At 40.7% G+C, this 18,505-nt stretch overlaps 1 protein-coding gene across 1 annotated transcript; it reads right to left on the reverse strand.

Moving 5' to 3' along the window:
• Positions 1 to 14,910: 14,910 nt before the first annotated feature.
• On the reverse strand, positions 14,911 to 18,219 carry LOC100259611 (calnexin homolog). Its single transcript, XM_002277630.5, has 6 exons — positions 18,031 to 18,219; positions 17,880 to 17,949; positions 15,773 to 16,899; positions 15,616 to 15,687; positions 15,416 to 15,529; positions 14,911 to 15,290 (listed from the first exon to the last, which is right to left on the reverse strand). Exons 1-6 carry the CDS (start codon positions 18,121 to 18,123, stop codon positions 15,147 to 15,149), a joined length of 1,620 nt encoding a protein of 539 aa, XP_002277666.1. The 5' UTR covers positions 18,124 to 18,219; the 3' UTR covers positions 14,911 to 15,146.
• Positions 18,220 to 18,505: the final 286 nt, after the last annotated feature.

Consider the following 18,505-nt stretch of genomic DNA (forward strand, 5'->3'; position numbering starts at 1 on the left):
AGTTATTATTTAATTAGATATATTTTTAAACTATTGATCCAAATCAATAAATCATAATAAGGTAACTTTTTAGATTAATGTGCATAAATGCTAGTGCAAAGATTATCCCAACATTATCATGCACTACAAGGCAGGTAAAGAAAGCAGCTATAATTAGGATTCTCTTATAAAGGGGTGTCAAAAACGTAAAGAGGTGTTACAAGGAAGATTTGATTTATCATTTTTATCAATTTTAATTTATAGTAGCCTGTTTCTGAATGAAGGAGACAATTAAGAAGAAAAAGTCCCAGAGTTGGTGATCTGTATCAAATTCAATAAATTTGAGGTTGTGCTCAACAGCTTATTGATTGATTTTGTTTTAAAAAATGTGTTACTTCATTTCCCTTCCAACTTTTTTCTTTCATTGTCATCTCTTGGTTGTTGCTTTTACCATTCATCCTAATATCGCCCAACTCGTTTTAATTGTATTTAATTGCACTAGTTATGTCATTTGGTTTGTTCAATTTATGATAACTCTGAGAAGTCATGGCCTAATGGGTTACATCGATGACTGAAATCCCAAGCTTCACACATTTCTTTTCATTAAGCAGGGGACCCAATATCCATCATTAATACTGTCTTTACTACCTAGCAACAGGACCAACTACTCAATCGTTAGATTAGTGTCATCATATCCTCAAATTTCATGTGGTTATGAATATGCCATAGTGGCATTGTTAGAAGCTTGATATAATTTATTATGACCTAAACATTGTATTTAAGACACTTGCATCATGTCATTCATGGTAATGAAAATTAGCATTAATAGATCAAATTTGTTTCTTTCTCAGTTTCTTTGGTTTTTGCTACTGAGCTTCTTCATCTTTATCAAGATTCGTTTATGTATCATTTATGTTGATACCAGGTCAACTGAGAATGGATTCCTCCCTTGGTTGTGGTAGCAAATGCTTCTGGCCAACTGTTGGAGACTAGGCTTTCTTCTTCCCTGCACAAATGATGCTCGGACGGGTTGTCCAAACACTCTCCGAAGCCTAAGTCAGACTCTGAAATGGGTAGGAACCCTTTGAGAGAGAGTAGATGAGAGAGTTCTTGGTATTACGTACCTGAGTTCTATTTCAATGGGGTTTTTATAATGCTAAAAGGGGGAAAGCACAGTAGTGTTGAGCTAGCATTTTGACCTAACGCTGCAATAATGCTTGTGTAGTAAGTGACAGGGCAATTATTGCAATTGCAAAGTGACTGGTGGCTGTGTCAGACAACGTGTCATGATGTAGTTTGCCGTCATTTTAGCCTATTGAAGGTATGGGTGATGAACGGGAAGGCCCATTGATGTAGACATAAGGAATGGGAAAGTCCCATCAGTCACTCCAGTGTCAATAGGTTGTCGCTTCACATATTAGGGAGGATTTGGGGCTGTCAGGAGGAGATGGTCTGCTCAGTGGCCCCAAATGGTCCCGATATAATGCTCCTGGTGCCTCAAAGGTTATCCGGGCAGTAATAGAAGGAGCGAAACGTGGTCCAGCAATGGTACTGTCACGTGGACAAACGTGTGGAGGTACATGTGGGAGAAGGTCCTTGCAATTTATATGAAGTATAACTAATCCAACTTAAGTTAAATTGCCTAAAAAGGCAAAAAGGATTGGGGGATGATCAATTTTTATAAAATTTAAGTTTAATAATGGAAAATGACTAACAAATAATAATAAGCAATCAAATTGGAAATAATAAAAATAGAGAGAATGAAAGAGATACAAATATGAGTTCATGATGATACCCCCATTTGGAGGCTTCAATCCAAGTCTTTAACTTAATATAATTGAATCATGGTTTCAATGGATCCTTTCAATGCTTCCTCAAGTGATTTCACACACTTGAATAATTCTTTTTTCAGGTTAACAAATGAACAAATGAATCACAAAAATTCTAGTAAATAAGTTTTGCTTACGAATCATAATCAAAACTAGGATTGAAACAAGGTATAGACTAAATGATAGAGTCAATGCACTCAAAATCCCTTAATGAAGGTTCTTTAGTTGGTAAACAATGAATGCACAATATCTCTCTATTTAAACCAAATCAATGTAACAATGCATGCAAAATAATAATAGTTTTCTTACATAGGAAAACATTTTTGGTTCACAACATTCTTCCTCATTTTTTTATCATAATAATAAGTCTTTCATTTAGAGTGCATTTGATAGTGATTCTAGGAAGTGTTTATATTATTTCTAATACTTGAAAAGTAAATTCATAATAAGTTTTTTATTTAGAGTGCATTTGATGGTGATTCTAGGAAGTGTTTATATAATTTCTAATACTTGAAAAGTTTTATTTTTCAAGTGTTAAAAATATTAGAAACACTTCCTAAAATTACCATCAAACGCACTCTTAGTGGGTGTTTGGTAAACTAACTTAATGATTTCAAGTAACTTATAACTTAATTTAACTCATTAAATAAATTAAGTATATTTGATAAAATAACTTAATGGTATGACTTAAAGTTTAAAAACAACTTTAAGTAATAAGTAAAACCAATTAACTTATTCTCAAATTTATGTCTTTAATTTATCTTTTTACCCTTATTTGTCATAATTACTTCTATGATCTTTTTTACTATTTCACCACTTCCATTGTTACTCAATTTCCTTTGCCTTATTATGATTTATGAGGATAAATATGTAAATTTGTGATTTAACATATATTTTAAGTTAATTTTATTAAATAACCTTAATACTTAAAGAAAGAATTAAATAATAGGTTTTAAGTTAATAAATTAAAGTTAACTTAAGTTATTAAATAATAAATATTAAGTTTTATTAAATACTCCCATATTACAAACTCAAATTTATTTGAGTTTGTAACAGGAGATGGAATAAACATGGATATAAGTTCAAGGCAATCTATCTTTACACTATTCATTGAAACTTTGTATTGTGTGTAAACCTTCAAATCTCCAAGGTTTTCCCTTATCTTTTGAATTGAATTTCAACTTTTGTCTACCAATTTGTAACTTTGCTTTATTTATTTATTTAATTTTTTTTATTTATTGAATTTTTTAGTCGATTTAGTTGTAACTAAGTTAAATCATTAAAATCCATAAAAAGTTTTATGTTGGATTCCTTTCAACAAGGTAACTAACAAAGAAAAGATAAATGTGTGGGGACCTTCCCCTACGTGTCAATCCACATGTTGGTCCACGTGGTGCTCTTCTCAGTATTGTCCGGATGGTCACCATAGTATCTGAAGCTTCCCATCCGGGCCATTTGGGTTTGCAACCAGTAGCACTAAACTCCCCAAGCTAGCAACGTTTTTCGGATAGCTTTCGATTCTCCCTTACTACATGTAATCATTCTCTCCTGACATAAGTATGGTCGATGAGACTTTTCCCAATCTTCACATCCATGTCAGAAGATTATCACACACTGCCCCATACCTCCAGCAGGTTGAAGCAACGGACAAATACATCATGACACACCATCTAACGACACCAACTAGCCGCCCTAAACTGCAATGATTGCCCTACCATTTGCAGGATAGTCATCATTGCAGTAAAAGTCAAAGTGCTAACTCAACACTATAGTGACTCCCTTCTAAGCACTATAAAAGGTCCTCCCAAGCATAACCCAAGTACACGAGCAAGGACTAACACTTTCACTCTCCTCTTTAAAAATTCAAACCCACCTGTGTCTAACTTAAGCTTCGAAGGGGGGGGGGCCCAGAAAATCCGTCCGGACATCCTTTGTGTAGGGGAATAGCTTGCCCAACCTCAAGTTGCTAAGCAGGAACTTCTAGTGGCATAACAAGGGGATGATCTGACTCCAGTTGACCTCGTATCAACATTGGCATCGTCTATGAGAACAAATTAAGGATGTCAATGCCCTCGAGAAGCCGATTGTCAGCCATGGGTAGCGAAGGCTACTTCGACTAGCGTGAAAAATTGGAGATACGCCAACAAGAGAGTGAACGAAAAATACAAGCCCTACTCCACAAGACAAAGAGACTTCGAGAAAAGAATGACGTGTTGTGTATCCAGGTATCTTCATTAGGCCCTTCTTGTAGTCGACAAGCCAAAAGCCAACGAACAAACTCCAAACAAAATGAAGAGGTGTCCTTTCCCAGAAATGCGAAGTTCCCATCTGGTAGTCAGGAGGTGTGGCCTGAAGAGAAGGTTCCACTAGCTTGCCCAACGTTCCTGGATGAAAGCTCTGACTCTACCAGCATCTCAAGAACAAAGAGACGCGACAAGAGGTCGCAACTATCTGATGCAATGGATGCACGGTTGGGGCCTCAAACACTTGGCGTGGAAGGGAGACCACCTGTAGCAACGTCCCAAGAGATCTACCATGGTTCCTCGGCTGCAATGATGATGCCAAACTGGCCTCCCCATACACCAATACAACCACATGTCGGACCTTTGACAGAACAAGGTCTGCCTGGCTCTATTAGCAGGCAGTTGGATGACATGCTCTCCACACCTTTCAGCCCTTACATCATCGACTACGAGCCCTCAAGATGATTCATAGTGCCGAAATTCATGACATATGACGTAACAAGTGATCCGTTTGATCACATTATGCATTACAGGCAACTTATGACCTTCGACATAGGGAATGACACGCTGTTATGCAAGGTCTTTCCAGTCAGCCTACACGAGCATGCTCTATCATGGTTCCACTGTCTCCCAAAGAACTCCGTGAGTAATTTTCGGGACTTATCAGAGGCCTTTGTGGGACACTATCTATGTTCAGCACGATACAAGCAGAACATAAGTACCCTACAAAACATAAAGATGCAAGAAAATGAATCTATGAGAGAGTTCATGCAATGGTTCGGGCAGACTGTGCTCCAAGTAGAATCGTGCAGTATGGATGCCATCTTGCAAATCTTTAAAATAAGCATTTGTCCCAGAACACCTTTCTTTGAATCTCTCACTAGAAAACCGCCCGCAATGATGGATGACCTGTTCAAACGAGCAAAAAAATACTCCATACTCGAAGACGACGTCTGTGTGACCACCTAATAGGTCCTGGTTACTAGTCGACTTGCTAGAAACCATTATGCCGGAAGCTCTAAGTCCTCAAACCAGCTAAGGCAAGCCAACAAGGGACGGAACGGACAACAGTAACCCAACCAAACTGACCTAACCCCCTTCAGCATCTCATATGACAAACTCTTTCCATGATCCGAGATCTGTCCGATTTCAGGTGGCTAGAACCAATTAAGACATATCTGAAAAATGAGATCGAAACAGGAAGTGTGCCTATCATAAAGATCATAGCCACACCACGGAGCAGTGTAGAAGTCTCCACTACTTGGTAGAGAGGCTAATCAAGGTTGGACACCTAAAACAGTACATCTGCTCTAATGGAACACAAAGGGAAACAACCCGAAATTTGGCCAGCCAATTGCCCACAACCTTAGCAGCTCCTAGAGTTGTCATCAACTACATCCATGGGGGTTTCGTTGATGAAAAATACAACTCCAAAAGAAAAAGGCAAAGACTGCTTCGAAAAACCTTCGTAAGAGAATAGGTCGACTCCATCCAGCACAGTTTGCCAAGCGATGGTGCATGCCTAGTGGATGAGACAATCACATTACCTCTAATAGACCCCAACCAGGTATTATAGCCACATGAAGAAGCCCTAATCCTGACATTGGGGATAAATGATTTTGATGTGAGACAAATTTTAATCAATCCAAGCAGCTCAACTGACCTATTGCAGATGTCAGCATACAAACAGATGGGATTCCCACCATCTACTCTAGAGAATCCCATACGGATACTATCTGGATTCAACAGAGCCTCAACTTCTCTAGGAGACGTCGTGCTACCTGTCCAGGCTGGACTAGTTATCCAAAATGTGCAGTTCTCTATGGTAGAAGACTTGTCCCCCTTCAACGCCATCATGGGACGCACATGGCTTCACAACATGAAGGTTATCCCTTCTAACTTTTGTGTCTTTCAGGAAACAACGATCATGTTACCTACACCGATTCCCTCATAACGCTGGAAGAGTTAAAAATACTTGAAAACATGTTTCATCAAAACAAAGATGTCTTCGCATGGACTCATTCCGATATGCCCGAAATTCATCCCTCAATAGCCTCACATCGGCTTAATATTACACTTTCCTTGAGACCCATCCGCCAGAAGGTTCGACGTTTCCACCTGGATAGGCAAAAAATCATCCAATCCGAGATAGACAAGTTGTTGGCAGCCGAATTTATTAGGGAAGTGGAGTATCCGGATTGGCTGGCGAATGTAGTGGTTGTTCCAAAAAAAAAAAAAAAAGAGGAAAGTGGCGAGTCTGTGTTGATTACACCAATCTAAACCGATGTTTGCCCAAAAGATAGTTTCTCTTTGCCTCAAATATATCAGATTGTTGACTCCACTGCCGGACACAAAATATTTTTTTTTTTCATAAATGCGTTTTTCGGATCCCTATGTTTCAGCCAGATGAAGAGAAAACCGCATTCGTCACACCGCACGAGTTGTACTGCTACAAAATCATGCCATTTGGGCTTAAGAATATTTGAACCACCTATCAAAGGCTCATGAAAAAAATATTCAAACCTCTAATTGGCCAGGTCGTGGAAGTCTACATTGATGATATTGTGGTAAAGAGCAAAACCAAGAGCGAACACACTTTGCACTTAGAAGAAACGTTTCGCCTTATATGAGCGTACAACATGAAGCTCAATTTGACCAAATGCGCCTTTGGTGTCAGCGCAGGAAAATTTATGGGATTTATGGTAACCCAAATAGGAATATAAGTCAATCCGGACCAAATAAGAGTTGTCATGGAGACGCTTCCCCCAAATAACAAGAAGGAATTGCAGCGCCTCACGGGCCGCCTAGCACCACTAGGGCGCTTCATAGCCCAATTCACAAATAAGCTAAGACCCTTCTTTCTCATACTAAATGGGGAAAACACTACCGGATGAATGGATAATTGTGAGCAGGCATTCAAAGGAATCAAACACTCTTTCACTCAACCGCCCATTCTAAGCAGCCCAGAACATCGTGAACAACTCTACATGTATTTAGTAGTGTCTGACTGTGCGGTCAATGCTATTCTATTTCGTCACTTGAAATAAAAAGAACAAAGGTCTATCTACTACGTAAGCAAAGCAATGGTTGATGCAGAGACCCGATATTCCAAAATGGAGCAGACGACCTTAGCTTTGAAAAGCACCGCTCAGAAGCTCTGCCCGTACTTTCAAGCCCATCAAGCGACTATACTCATGAACCAACCACTCATAAGCATTTTGCATAAACCAGACATATCCGGGAGAATGCTAAGGTGGGTCATAGAGTTAAGTGAGTACGAAATCAAATGCCAGCCTAGACTAGCGATGAAAAGGTAGGTCATGGCTAACTTTATAATTGAGGTCCCCCAACAACCATCTCACCTCGTAGAATCCCTTGAAGAAAGGTAGTGGGTTCTTCATGTGGACGGAGCGTCCAAGGCCTCAAGTTCCAGGATAGGCCTTGTCTTACAGTCACCAACCAGGAAGCAACTAGAACAGGCTATCCGACTTGGTTTCCTTGCCTCCAACAATGAAGCTGAATATGAAGCAATCCTAACCGGGTTGGACCTTGCCCTTACTTTAGCAACAACTAAAGTGAGGATATGCAACGATTCCTAACTGGTCATTGGGCAAATTCAGGGAGAATACGAAGCCAAGGACGAACACATGGCTCACTACCTCGTACGGGTTCAAGCTAACTTAGCAAAACTAAGCGAGTAGGCCGTTGAGAGAGTGTCATGAACAAAAAAATGAAGGTTGACACCTTGATCGAGATATCTGCCACTCTCCCTATAAAGGAGGCAGTATTACTGCCCATTTACCTCCAAACCACATCCTCGATCGTAGCGACATCAGTATGTAGCACCAGTGAGGAAAACACCAACTAGATGCGCAGAATTGAGGCATACATTCGGATAGGAGAGCTATCTGAAGAAGAAAAGCAGGCCCATAAAACTCGGGTATAGGCTGCCCTCTTTACTCTAATCGAGGACAGTCTCTACAGACGATCTTTTGGGGGGGGGGGGGGGGGGTTGTACCTCAAATGTTTGAATGATCCAGATGCACAGTATGTCTTGGCTAAACTCCATGAAAGTGTGTGTGGCAATCATGCAGATAGGCGTACCTTAGCACATCACGCTCACTCACAGGGGTACTATTGGCCCACCATGAGACAGGATGTTGAAAACTATGATAAAAGATGTGATAGATGCCAAATATACACTCCCATACCTCATATGCCCTTCGAGGTCCTCAATCAGGTCACGAGTCCTTGGTTGTTCGCATTGTGTGGGATGGATATAATTGGCCCCCTACCCGTCGCAGCCGCACAGAAAAAGTTTCTACTCATAGCTACTAATTATTTCATCAAATGGGTAGAGGTAGAATTCTATGCCAACATCAAAGACAAGGATGTCTCCAAGTTCGTCTGGAAAAACATCGTTTGCCGATTCGGGATCCCGCATGCTATTATAGCAGATAACGGGCCACAATTTGATAACATTGCCTTCAAAACCTTTTGCTTAGTGTTAAAAATTAAGAATCTGTATTCCACACCCCGTTATCCCCAAAGCAATAGACAAGCGGAGACAACAAATAAAACCCTGCTTAGTGCGCTTAAGAAAAGGTTGGAGGAAGCCAAAAGAAAGTGGGTGAATGAGCTACCCAGGGTCCTATGGGCCTACCGGACGACTCCTGGACGACCTACTGGAAACACCCATTTTGCTCTTGTTTATGGAATGGAGGCAATCATCTCGACTAAGATGGGCATGCCTACAACCAAGACAGTTGCCTAAGGTCAAAGAAATGAGAATCAAAAGCTTGAAAGACAACTGGATTGGGCAGACGAAGAAAAAGGAAACATAGTCATCTGGATGGCATTCTACCAACAAAGGGTCATCGCTCACTATAATAAAAAGGCCGGACCACGTGTGTTTAGAGTCGGGAATTTAGTCATCAGAAGAGTCTTTGAAAACACGATTGAAAATGGGGTTGGAAAACTCCAAGCGAATTGGAAAGGACCCTATGTTGTGGCTAAGGCTGGAGACTCAATGGCATACCACCTGCAAACTCTAGACGGAGTGCCCCTGCTCCATCCCTAGAATGTGTCTAACTTAAAGTGATATTATCAGTAAGTTTGTCTTGAGGAAAGAAAAGTGTGCGACAAAAACAAAAGAAGAAATAAACAAGTATTCATTAAATGTAAAATTGTTCCCCACAAGGCCAAATCCGGTCGGAATGATGGAAGAAAAAAGAAATACAAATAACTGCCCAATAGAGAGGTCAGCTATAGAAAGAACTCCATTTCCTTGGGCAAAGTCATCGGGTGTTGCATCCTCATCATACAACATTGATAACCAAAGAAGAACATGTCATCAACTTGTTTTTGGTATTCATCCTCCAACTCCTTCTTCTGGGCAACGAACCCCACCCAAAGATCCTCCAACTATTTCCTTAGCCGTTCATTCTATTGTTCAGTTTTTCTGCACTTGGTTTCTACAGTCTCCCCCTCATCTTTCAACCGATGCGCCTCAACCTTGGTTGCCTCCATTTCCTCCTCCCCCTTCCTCAGCCATTCGGCTCTGTCCTCAGCAGCCTTCTGAGCGGTAGCAAGATCGCCCTCCACCTGTGCTAGCCTAGAGCACAACTCTTCACTGCCAACTGTCTGTTGAGTAACAAACGTCCTCATAACCTCAACGACCTCCAGGCACTTAAAAAGCGAAGTATGCTGCCTCATTGGTTGTAGACACCGACCACTATCTATAGGCGACATTAGAGCAAGTGTCAGAAATCAAAGACTAAGAAAACTAAAACTAAGGATGAGAGCAAAACTTACCACTTCCGTCATCTCGTGAGTTGTGTAGCCATGCATTGGCTGAATGCGGGAGACGATGGATTTTGGGGTACCATATGGAATCCGAGCATCAACATTAATGGGGGGATTGTTGTCTAAGTCCATCGAAATCCGCTTAGTGAGCGGGAAGAAGTCCGACATGTCAATAGAAAGAGGCTTGGCCTCAGTGAAGTAGGAAACCTGCTTCAACAGTCTCGCTATTTCTTCCCAGCTAGGAGCGCGAGGGACTTCATTTTCATCATGATCTTAGCAGGAGGTCTCACGGCCGGCACATTACTAGGCTTGACTACATCAAAAGGGGCCATGGGTGCCGAAGGAGTATCCGAAATAGGCACAACACGAGGTTTCTCCGTGCAGGATCTTTTGGCAAGGAGTGGAATGACTGCAATAGATTCTGAGAGGTGCTTGCACTACCTCTCCTTGAACCCCTCTCGAGGGTTCACTGCCATACCTTCCTCCTCTCTCTTTGGCTTGTGGATGATGTGGGGCACCATAGGCTCAACCTCTATGTCCGGCTCAACTCCCGAAAAGTTCAAGTCAGCCTTTGAGTTTGGGATAATGCTAGTCATGGAAGCAGGAAGCAGATGCAAAGGAAGTCAAAGCAGACGAAGACACGGGTGCCGGAGCAGGCGCCTTCTTAGTAGCCTTAGCAGTGAACTTCTTTTTAGCTGAAGGGCGGACAGTAGAAGTAGCGGCCGAACGGTTTCCACCCGGGGCTTGCTTTAACGTCCCCTCTTGCCTTTTCTTCTTCCTCTGGTCAAGACGGCCCTGACGTGCCTTAACGTCTGCCTCACGCGTAACTTCGTAGAATAGAAGATCTTTCAGCATGTGATGCTCCCGAGCACCAGAACCTTAGGGAGCGAGCGGGAAATGATGGGGAGGACGTACGGTTAAGGCTCCTGGACAACTGCCAACAGATTCTGATCCGTTATGAGGGTTTAATGATTGCTTTCGTTCATAGAAATGATAAATAGCTTGTTGAGATGGTCAAAAGAGGCCTTCTTCACCTACTCCACTAGCCAACCTCTTATTTTCTTGCATGTGTCACACAAAACAAGAATGTTAGTACCAAAACTACAACTAGTAAACTACAAAGAGAAAACAATGAGTCAATTCTACCCGAAATACTCAATGTGTGACGTGAGCGAAAGTCCCGATTCGGATGTTCAACTAAACCAGTCCACGGGCCTCGAACAAGGATGTGTCCCTTAGCACCACCCTTGTTAGAGTTTGGTAGCCCTATTGCCAATTGGAGAGAAGGGATCTAAGCGGGCAGGCTGAAGATACCTTTCTCACACATCTTGATTGTGTAGATGAAGAGGACCTCTAACAAGGAGAGGTCCAGATGAAAAAGCATGTCCAGGATGCTGCATCCCATCAGTACCCTTACAACATTCAGATGAATGAAAGCGAGAGGGATTTTGGTATAATGGAGGAACTGTTTGAAGAATGAAGGAAGGGGAAGGCGAAACCCCGCGTTGAATTGCTCATTGTTAAAGAAGATGGCATTGGGAAACTCCTTCTCAGTAGATGTAGGAACACCATCCACCAAGTGTACGAAGATGTTGTTCGGAATGAGAAAATGCTCCCGGAACTCCTGTTTAGTAAGGAGTTCAGTAGGCTTTTTCGAACAGGTACGGTCGGCACCTACTCTTATCCGACCCTTTTTTGTCCTTACCAACCACGCTAGTAGAAGTCACATCTACTCTTATCGACATGATGAAGCAATGGGTTGCGTGAGACTTGCGCGGCATAACGACCAATTGTTATAAACCAGTTGCTCCGCCCTTTTGCCAACAAATAGTACCTCAGATGTACATCAACTAGCCTACCTAAGCCTAAAACCCACATTTAGGTGAAACACTTGACCCAGCTCGTAAAGCAAGCCTTGACCAAGATTTCACTCAACCATGTTCTTGCAGTGACTTCAAGCCAAAAGGCCAGTGTACACCCCTCAAAGAGCAAATAAAAAGTAAGCAAACCCTAGTCCTACCAAATGCTACTAATTTCCCTCAATGGCAAGTGCTTCTTTCGAGTAAGCTCCAAAAACCTCACATTATGGACCTCACAATGCCCACTTCATACCCAGAAAGGCCCAAAAATGTAGGAACGGTCCCAAAGTAGCAAACAAACCAACCAAGTAAATAGAAACGAGAAAAAGAAACCAAATGAAGGAAGAAGAAGGGGCTTACCAAGGTCTAAAAGAGCTCTCGAGAGCAGAAAACGACACTCGCCAAAGGTGGGACTAAGAAAGATAGTAAAGACGCCAGAAAAGATAAGCGACAGAGCGGTAGAAGAAATGGTAGAAACTGAAGTTACAGTAGAAAAAACATAGGAGAAAAAAGGAAAAAGAAGAACCCCGAATGCAGAGACGTCCAAAAAGATACCCTAAGGGATCTGGAGTCCCCTATTTATAGGGGACCAAAACCCTAGAGATCTTGAAATGCAGGCCGTTTGGGAACGCGCATTGAAGCTACATGCCGCCTAATGGCGTCCTCGATAAAAACAACCCTCATTTAATTCCTGATCGACATGTGTCCTACGCACACTGGGGAGCTCCAAGGGACATTTTTTTTTTTACCCATCCACCTTTGTCCGAACAGAGGCACTCGTGTTAAAAGGGGCCATTGTGGAAACCTTCCCTCACGTGTTAATTTACATGTTGGTCCACGTGGTGCTCTTCTTAGTATTGTCCGGATGGTCACCATAGTATCCAGAGCTTCCCATTAGGGCCATATGGGTTTGCAACTAGCAACACTAAACTCCCCAAGCTGGCAACATTTTCCGGATAACTTTCGATTCTTTCCTGTAATCATTCTTTCCTGACATAAGTATGGTTGATGGGACCTTTCCCAATCTTCACATCCATGTCAGAAGATTATCACACACTGCCTCATACCTCCAACAGTTGAAGTGACGGTCAAATACATCATGACACACCATCTAATGACACCAACTAGCCACCCTAAACTGCAATGATTGCCCTACCATATGTAGGATAACCATCATTGCAGTAAAAGTCAAAGTGCCAACTCAACACTATAGTGACTCCCTCCTAAGCACTATAAAAGGTCTTCCTAAGCATAAGCCAGGTACGCGAGCAAGGACTAACACCTTCACTATCCTCTATAAAAGTTCAAACCCACCTGTGTCTAACTTAAGCTTTGGAGGAGCATGCCCGGACAATCTATCTGGACATCCTTTATGCATGGGAATAGCTTGCCCAACCTCAAGTTGCTAAGCAGGAGCTTCCAGTGGCACAACAAAGGGAGGATCTGATCTCAGTTGACCTCGTATCAATAAAATGTACAAGCTTAAGACTACATACGCGAAGACCCAAGTTAGGCTAAGCGATGGGGAATTTGTTAAAATTTAAACTACTCCAAATAGTAGCTTACACAAACAAGTCTCATATGCATGGAAGGCGAAGGAGCGAGTGTAATATATTCAAATCAACATTTCTAAGAAACTTACGATTGAAAAACATGAGGATGAAGAAATGATAGCAGAAGGGGAATCAAGCTGAATATGATAACTCAAATGAGCCTATGGGTAAGGAAGATGATATTGTTGTATCGGGAAACAAACGAGGTCCATAAAAGCTTTCTTGGTTTTGCGTGGCAAATGAGGTACTATTTAAACTATATTTGCTTACTATATTAGATGAAGTTTTGGTGTAACAGTAACGTGGATGCATCCCATTTATCATTTGGTAGACCATGGCGTATGATATCAAGGTGGTACATTATGGTTGGAGAAAAACATACATCTGTAAGGATGATAAGAAGATAATCTTGAGTCTAAGCATTAATTTAAACCCAAACCTATATACTAGGGTTAAGTATTAATTTTTTTATCCCAATAGGAAAACTTGATATTGAAAGAAAAGAAAATGGGTTATGGAAAGGAATAGTATTGAATCGTGTCATATAGATCCTTACGGTCTGTTTGAGAACTATTTTTTAGAACAATTTTTTGTTCTCCAAAATAAAAAAACACATTTGATAATTGTTTTCTGTTTTATGATCTTAAGAACAGAAACTTAGGCATTACCGGAGGAGTTCAAGGATGTAATTTTTTATGACTTATTATCCTCCACTTAGCCATCAATTCAAGATACGAAACTGTATACACTGGATACTTGGAGCCAGCCTACCCAAGGAGGAGCCGACAAGAGTATGAAGAATTAAAGAAGAAAAAACAACGCGTCTCTAAAAAGGGATGCATGAAGGAGGAGAGTTTGAGCGATTCAGCTATATTAGCACCTTCAGTGCCAAAGAAAAATGATAGTTGGAGTCTGATGAGTGGTTAGTTATGCCCTTTGATTTGTCAATTGAACCTAACACTTGTATGCATGTGGTAAACTATGTTCTAAAGCATACAAGGGAAAGTTAGTTTACCACTTCAAGTGAAAGTTAGTTGTGGTATATATTGATGCTATTTTACTATGCGTCACCAAACCACTTCAACATTTGAGACCTTAACTAACCACCCTGAAAGATCAACACTACATCATGACTGAGAAATCCTTCTAGGATATGAATTCAGCCAGGCAGGCATTCAGGTAGATAAATCTAAAGCTACCACAATTTGACATTATATCTTCCATCCAAGTTGTTTATTTGACTATAGAACTTCCCCAATACACATAGTAAGCTTATCACTGCTTGTTGAGTTTTTATCTGAGAAGGAGAAGAGCCACTTCCTGTCAAGGGCTTGAGAATAGTTTTACATCAGTTACACACCGAACAGGGTGTAGTAATGATAAAGAGTGTACATTTTCTATTCAGTAACAACTGAAATGAAGATATGGAAGCCAATTGCAGAGAATAACAATTCCACCTTAGGAGGCTGGAATTGGAAACTTCAGTTAAATCCAAAACTGGAAACGAATAACAACCAAAGGTAAAAATTCAAAATAAAATAAGTCTATGCTCCTGGATAAAAGGTACACCCTTCTGTTATCAAAGATTAAAAGATTCATAATTTAAGTTCTTCCAACTTCCAGCATAGTGACAAGGTCTTCCTTTTGTGAAACTCAAACATCTGAATTGAAAAGGCCTGGTTCAGGCGGAAAAGAACAATGATCATGGCATCAGCCTGCTGATGGGTCATTTCATTTACACTCTAATTCATGTAACATTCCAAAATAAAAGCTTAACAAAAATCACAAACAAGATGTTCAGCCAGTAAAGCCTACTATCCCAAAATTTACCAAAAGTGAGAAAATAATATCCTCTTGTCCTAATTTTTTCCTTTTAAATCAATTTTCGCGCCTCGTAGACCTCTTTCGAGGAGGAGCATTAGTATCTTCCTCCTCATTCTCTTCTTCTTTCTCTCTGCTGCTTCCTTGATCATTTGATGTCTCAGCAACTGTTGAGTTATTTGTTTGCCTGGTGATTTTCACCTGTGGTGACGCAACACATATAATAAGGACAAAGTGAACTGATATCTTCATGAGCTCCCATGGAAGCTTTGAAAGCTCAAATAAATCATCAATGGATGGTACAATGATAGAAAGTTCAAACTCACCGGCTTCTTCCCACCAAAAATGATCTTAAAGATAATAGTCAAGAAAACGATGACAATGGAGACAAGGATTCCAATCGTGAGGTTTGGTTGTTTCTCTCCCTTCTCAATTAGATCCTGTCAAATGAGCTCAGATTTCAAGATATTTTCCCAAAAACACCCACAATTTGCAGAAAAGGGGAGATGATGTCCTAATAACTTACCAAAAGCTTGGGTTTATATGCATTTAAGAAGGAAATATCCGCAATCTTGTAGAGGAGGTCAAATACCTTCTTCTGCAAGAATTAATCAAACACTTAGATTATAAATAGAAACAATCAGATAACAAGCACAGGAAAAAAAATGTGTGCCATCCATTACCTGGAAGCCTGAGGGAACATCAAAACCAGCAGCTGCATCCTCAGCTTTCTGTTTCTCTTTCTCAACTTCAAATTTTGGCTTCCATGTGGTCTCCCGATATGATTCTGCAGTCTTCTCATCACTAGTTATCAAAATATTGTCAAACAATATACCATCCTGCATTGTCCAAATCTCAATGCCAATGGCAGCAACAGGCTCAATGTCAGGATGATCAAGTTCAAAATAGTCAGGGTTTGGAATCTGCTGAGGCTTCCAAATACCCTTGTAATTGGGGTTGTCAATAAGAGGGGCATGCCATTTCCCCTTGTAAGCTGGATTCCTCTTCAATGGCTTCTTCCATTCACCACAACCAGGTGCAATCTCACACTTTGGGTTATCTATCTTTGGTGCCTCCCATTCACCATCCTCCTCATCATCCCAATCTTCTGGTTTGGAGGCTTCGGGATCATCTATCTCCTCAGGTTCATCATCCAACCATCCTTCAGGTTTTACTGCTTCTTCATCTTCAATTTCCATGGGTGCATCCTCATCCCAGTCATCAGGCTTTACCGCATTGGGGTCTGGAATTTTTGGCCTCTCATCCCAATCCTCTGGTTTCTTATCATCTGGGTCAGGAATGGTCTTAGCAGGGATAAATGGAGGCTCAAAATCTTCAGATGAGAGGAAATTTGCCTTCTTCTTTTCCTCACCATCAATCAGAATTCGCACCTCATGATCAGGCTTCAAAATCGCAGTATAGACATGAGATAATTTGTCAGATGGAACAGAGGGTGGATACTTGAGATGGTGTTCAATGTATTCCCCACTCTTCGGGTTCTTATGCTTTACGATAAAGTGCACCTTGTTTGTAGACCCACATTTGTCAGGTCCAAACATGATAGAATAGGGAGATTCATTGTCAAATTCTTTGGATTTCCATGTAGCATCCTGAGGTCGAAGATATTTTAGATATGCACCACCACACTCAAGCCCATTCTGGAGCCTAGTCTCAAACTGGAGAACAGCAGTTCCATCCTTTAGACTCACTGCCTCATCAAGCTCTTTCACTATAGCATACTTCCTAGCTTTCTCACTCACAAGAAGCCCATGATCCTCATGTCCGTCACTCTTTGCATGTTTCCATACACCTAAAACCCCAGAAGCAAATTAACACAAATGTGCAAGCTCAAAAAGGAAATGAATTAAATTAAATCAGGCAAGAAAATGCTAGTGTGTGAAGGATTAAAGATGTGGAACATATCTAAAGGTTCTGAAAAGGCAGTGAACACCAAAAAATATTGTTAAAATAGAAACACATAAATAATGCCAAACTATTGTCGAAGTAGAAAAAACTGGGACAGCGAGCATTGTCCCCATTAAACCCAATCCCTAATCATCTGGAAAAAGGTATATAGAAAAACAAACATAGATAGACACACGTGTGTGCATGCACATGTATAGAACCCAGTAGCAATCCCTGTTCGACCTGATACTGAAGTTTGGGATCTGAACATATGAAGTCAGCCATGCAAATACTTACCATCCAAGTTAGATTTAGTTTTCAATGACATATGTCAATAGAAAAAGTAGATAGCAGATTTTAGGAAATAATCCTAATTAATATATATGTAAGAACAATCAACAAGCACGAACAATTAATACATAAAACCAAAAATCAGCACACAAGAAGAATTATTATCTAGTTTTGAGAAATAAAGGAAGAGTTATCTCTAAATTGAAATAAACAAAATTCCTTGAAAGGTTTAAGTTGCTTTTTCTCTACATTGAACTAAACTCCATGAATATATAATGTATTTAATCCGAAACATGTTTGGACGGAAATGGGTTATTATTAGAACATTACAATTAATACGTTAAACGTGCGCAAATGTGTTTTCTTATAAAACAATCATGGTCAATACCTGTTAACCGCAACTGAATGAGCTGAGTGATAAACTCAGACCCCGATATTTTTATTTTTTTATTTTGTAATTTTAGCATCTTAGAAAAAAAATTTTGAACACCGATCAGAATTCAGCAAATATATACGAAAGGAAAAAAAAATTCTAAATTTGGTGGAAGTGGAAGAGCAGATCAAAGAGGACAGAATGCATATCCATAAACTAACCTTTATAGTCTTCTTTCTCAGAAACGATCCAACGCCCTTCAAAATCGTCGTCGAAAGACTCGTAGAAGATCTGAAAACCAAAAATAATACATAAAAACAAAAAATGAAAAATAATCATACAGAGAAGGGTTGAAAATGGTGCAAATCTTACAGAATCAGAAGCGCATAGCTGAAGTGATGCGCAAGCTATTACAGCAAACACAACATATAGGGGTAGCAGAGAAACTCGTTTCCCTTCTCCCATCTCTCAAACTCCCAAACCCTCAACCTACTTTTTTTCTCTCGTTTGCTCTTCTACGATTTCCAGATCGCTCCTGCTCTTCATATAACATTTTGCCCAGACCCATCGACCTGTTTCGACCAATCGGATTGCTTGCCACGTTCATTTGTCCAACCATAGTGCGCCACGTAAGCGACGTACACTTGTCCAAAGCTGCCTGGACATTTGCTAGATTGTTTTTGGATCCATCTTGACCGTCAAATGCGTAGACTCACTCCAGGGCTCATTCCCATCTTTGGGCTTGGGCGTACAGTTAGGTTAGTTAGGCCCAGCCTCCATCAAATGGTTATCCAAAAAGCCCACATTCCCACATGCCCAAAACCTCTTTGAAATGCTTCTTCTTCTT

This window comes from Vitis vinifera, chromosome 17 (assembly GCF_030704535.1).
Source record: "Vitis vinifera cultivar Pinot Noir 40024 chromosome 17, ASM3070453v1".
Classification (NCBI taxonomy): Eukaryota; Viridiplantae; Streptophyta; class Magnoliopsida; order Vitales; family Vitaceae; genus Vitis; species Vitis vinifera.